This window comes from Emys orbicularis, chromosome 3 (genome assembly GCF_028017835.1).
Source record: "Emys orbicularis isolate rEmyOrb1 chromosome 3, rEmyOrb1.hap1, whole genome shotgun sequence".
NCBI classification, from domain to species: Eukaryota; Metazoa; Chordata; order Testudines; family Emydidae; genus Emys; species Emys orbicularis.
This window is the reverse complement of record NC_088685.1, coordinates 212,407,720-212,411,447: the sequence shown is the minus strand read 5'-3', so window position 1 is coordinate 212,411,447 and position 3,728 is coordinate 212,407,720. Positions and strand designations below refer to the sequence as shown.

The 3,728-nt window shown below is 61.9% G+C and overlaps 1 protein-coding gene across 1 annotated transcript; it reads left to right on the top strand.

Moving 5' to 3' along the window:
* Positions 1 to 2,010: 2,010 nt before the first annotated feature.
* On the top strand, positions 2,011 to 3,728 carry NKX2-4 (NK2 homeobox 4). Its single transcript, XM_065401908.1, has 3 exons — positions 2,011 to 2,395; positions 3,061 to 3,509; positions 3,588 to 3,728. The coding sequence occupies exons 1-3, from the start codon at positions 2,011 to 2,013 to the stop codon at positions 3,726 to 3,728; spliced, it is 975 nt and encodes a 324-aa protein (XP_065257980.1).

The window sequence follows — 3,728 nt, the reverse complement described above, 5'->3', positions numbered from 1 at the left end:
TGACAGCTCCCGTCCCAAAGTTCATTTCGTCCGCAACGCAAAAACTTTTCCGGTGGCCTGGTCCTGTTCGCGTTAAGTGTGTGTGTGTGTGTGGGGGGGGGGGTATTGCTTCGCCTGCAGAAAACCAACCCCCCCCCCCCCTACGAGTTTTCAACTCCCAGAGATGAAAGTCACTCGCTGATTAAAGAATTAGCCCGGGGTGGCACAGAATTAGCCCGCACCGCACCTTTATCTGGCAGCATCTGCGGACTGAAAGTGCGGGCATTCTTGTCGGTTTCCATAGGGGCTAATTCTCGGTCGGGTTCTGGAAAGTGACCCCGGGTCCCTGTTTCCACCCCCCGCCCTGCAGGTTTCGTTGTAAAACACGCTGGGGGGCTTACGGCGTGGGGAATCTCACGTTGGGACCTGAGGAAGTACCCGAGGCCGGGGGCATGGGGGGATGGGGAAGCCCTATATTCAGACGGGATGCTGCGGGTAGGAGGCTGCCCTTGCTGGCCTCTCTTTTCTGGAGTAAAACCAAAGTGTACTTGGAGGTAACACAGACACGGAAGAAACACTAAGACATATCTGAGCCCGGAGAGAAACGAACAATGTTCGTCTTTATAACGCGCCTGGCGACCGCTTCCCCTGGGACCTGCGGGCACCCTGGGTAAAGCGTTGGAATCTTTCAAGTGTTTATGATCTAGTCGGTTCGAGGGATTTTCTCTTTTCAAGACCAAGACGCATCCAGACAGACATCGGGCTCAAGCCGGAGGGAAACCCCGCTGGGTGAATCTATGGAGAGCTGCTGGTTTAATATCCCTCCCAGAGCTGGAAGTTGAGTGGGCAGAGGAGTATCTGATACCTTCTTGTTCCTACACTTACATCACGGCTTGTCCCTGATGGGAGTGAGGTCTCCGGTCTCTATTTTCCTCCGCAGGCTTATTTCCACGCGGCATTTTTTACTCATCTCCTAGAAAAACAATACTGGATTCAAATCTAATCTCTGCGGCTTTTCTGGGAGTTATTTCTAAGCCAGGAGCGTTTGGGGCTTGTTGAGTTCCCAAATTGGATGCTCATTATCCATCGCCTGGAGGCTTCTCAGTGACTTTCGGGGTGTTTCTTTTCTTACGGCTTCAACAAAACCAAAATGCTTCAGTCCCTTTGGTGAGAGACGCTGGTCGGGAAGCCGGGGGAGAGAGGAAGGGGTGGGGTTTACACGCCTCGGAGAAGGCCGGCTCTCCGTTATAACGCCTGACGGCGCAGAAGTGAAACGGAGCCTTTTCCACAGCGCCCGGGCCCCCGCAGATCGTGGGCTCCGGGAAAGTAGGAAAACGGGGTGGGGCCCTAGGCAGAAATGCGCCCCCCTCCCCTCCCCAGTAAAAGCAAGATACTTACAGGAGAGAGTCTCGGGGTGGGGTTTAGTCTCGCTCGCCTCTGGATTTTGATACTTTGAGCTAATTTGGAAGTGCCCCGCCGCTGTCACCAAACGATGCTTAAGAGCCCCAAGGACGCATAAATTAGGCGCATCTACAATAGGAGAGGAGAGTCCTCGTAACCTCGTCTCCTAAGCTCCCTTTGGTGCTTGTGCGAGGAAGACTGGGGGGGGGGACACACCAACCCACGGGCTCTTTCCCGGGGCGGGGGAGGCAGCGGGCTGGGGGTTCCCACTCGCCCTCGGACCGCCGCGCCAGAGCCCAGCGCTGCGCGGGGACCTGTCCGGGCGCGCAGGGGCCGGAGCGGGGCGCAGTGGGGAGCGAACTGGATTTCCGCCCCTGGGCACGGCCGGTTGTTGGCTCCTTGGGGCTGTCGCTCCGCCCCCCAGTGTCTGTCGTAAACCTGGCGCCGGACTAAAATAAACCCGAGATAAGAGAGCTCAGGGCTCGCCTCCCTCCTCCTTCCTCCTGCGCGGCGAGCGCTCAGCGCGCTCCGGAGCCCCCCTCTCTTGGCGCAGCCAGCCGGCCGGAGGGGAGCCGGCAGCCGCCCCGGGCTGAGCCCCCCCGAGCTCCCCCGCTGCCCGGCGGCCGAGCCATGTCGCTGAGCCCCAAGCACACGACGCCCTTCTCCGTCACCGACATCCTGAGCCCCATGGAGGAGAGCTACAAGAAGTTCGGGGCGCTGGAGGGCGCCGGGCACCTGGGCTCCCCGCTGGGGGCTTATCGCCAGGCGCAGGGCGCGCAGGCGGCCCCGGCCATGCAGCAACACGCCATGGGCGGCCACAACGGGGCGGCGGCCGGCGCCTACCACATGCCGCACGGCGTCTCCCAGTTCCCCCACAGCGCCGTGGGGGGCTACTGCAACGGGGGCCTCGCCAACATGGGCGAGCTGCCCGCCTACCCCGACAGCATGCGGAACAGCGCGGCCGCCGCCGCCAGCGGCTGGTACGGGGCCAACCCGGACCCCAGGTACTCCACAAGTAAGTGGGGCGCAGCGGGCGAGCCGGGGACACTGGGCTGGGGGGGCTTTGCCGGGAGGGAGGAAGGGCCGAAGGTTGGCGGCTCTGGGTACCCCACAGCCCCCAGGCTGAGACTTTCTTGGCTTGGGAAAGCCACAGGTCCTTACCCCAAATCAGGCGCGGTCGACATTGCCTAGAGAAACGGGGGATAGATCGATAGATGTGAATGGGGATGGATGGATGGAGTGTGGGGGGGATAGATAGATAGATGTGAATGGGGATGGATGGATGGAGTGTGGGGGGGATAGATAGATAGATCGATAGATGTGTACGGGGATGGATGGAGTGGGTGGGGATAGATAGATAGATAGATAGATAGATAAACAGATATAGGGATGGATGGATGGGATGGATGAAGCTAGATATTTCGATCATTAGAGGTGTGTGGGGCTAGACAGACAGGGGTCTGTGGGACAGACAGACAGCGCGGTATGGGGATTAGATACCGCTGTTTCCCTTGCCCCGATGCACCCCACGCCCTTGCGATCCAGCCGAGGTTTCAGACCCGGTGGCGGGGGGCAGGTCCTCCCCCCACCCCCGAGCCCTGCCCCAGGCCCGTGCGCCTGCATTTCGTTGACTTGCTCCCGTCGGGCCGGCCTAGCTCTCAGCCTCCCTTCTGCTCGCAGTCTCTAGGTTCATGGGCCCCTCGGCCGGGATGAACATGGCTGGCATGGGCACCCTGAGCGGGATCGCCGAGGCGGCCAAGACCATGGCCCCTCTCCACGCGGCGCCCCGGCGGAAGAGGAGGGTGCTCTTCTCCCAGGCGCAGGTGTACGAGCTGGAGAGGCGCTTTAAGCAGCAGAAGTACCTGTCGGCGCCGGAGCGGGAGCACCTGGCCAGCATGATCCACCTCACCCCGACGCAGGTCAAGATCTGGTTCCAGAACCACCGCTACAAGATGAAGCGGCAGGCGAAGGATAAGGCCACGCAGCAGCTCCAGCAGGAGACCAGCCTGTGCCAGCAGCAGCCGTCCCCGCGGCGGGTGGCCGTGCCGGTGCTGGTGAAGGACGGGAAACCCTGCCAGGGCAACCCCAGCAGCACCCCGGCGGCGCCCAACCAGCCGGCGCCCCAGGGCGCCTCCAGCGGGGGGCTCCCGGCGTCCGGCAGCGCCGCGCACCAGCATCAGAGCCAGCAGGTCAGCTCGCTGAGCCAGGCCCCGGAGCTGGAGGAGATGTCGCCCAGCCCCCCGTCCCTCCACAGCCAGGTCGGCGGCATGGCCCAGATGGACACAGCCAACGTCGATTACAGCAGCAGCCTTGTCAACCCCAACCTGCTCTACAGCAGGACGTGGTAA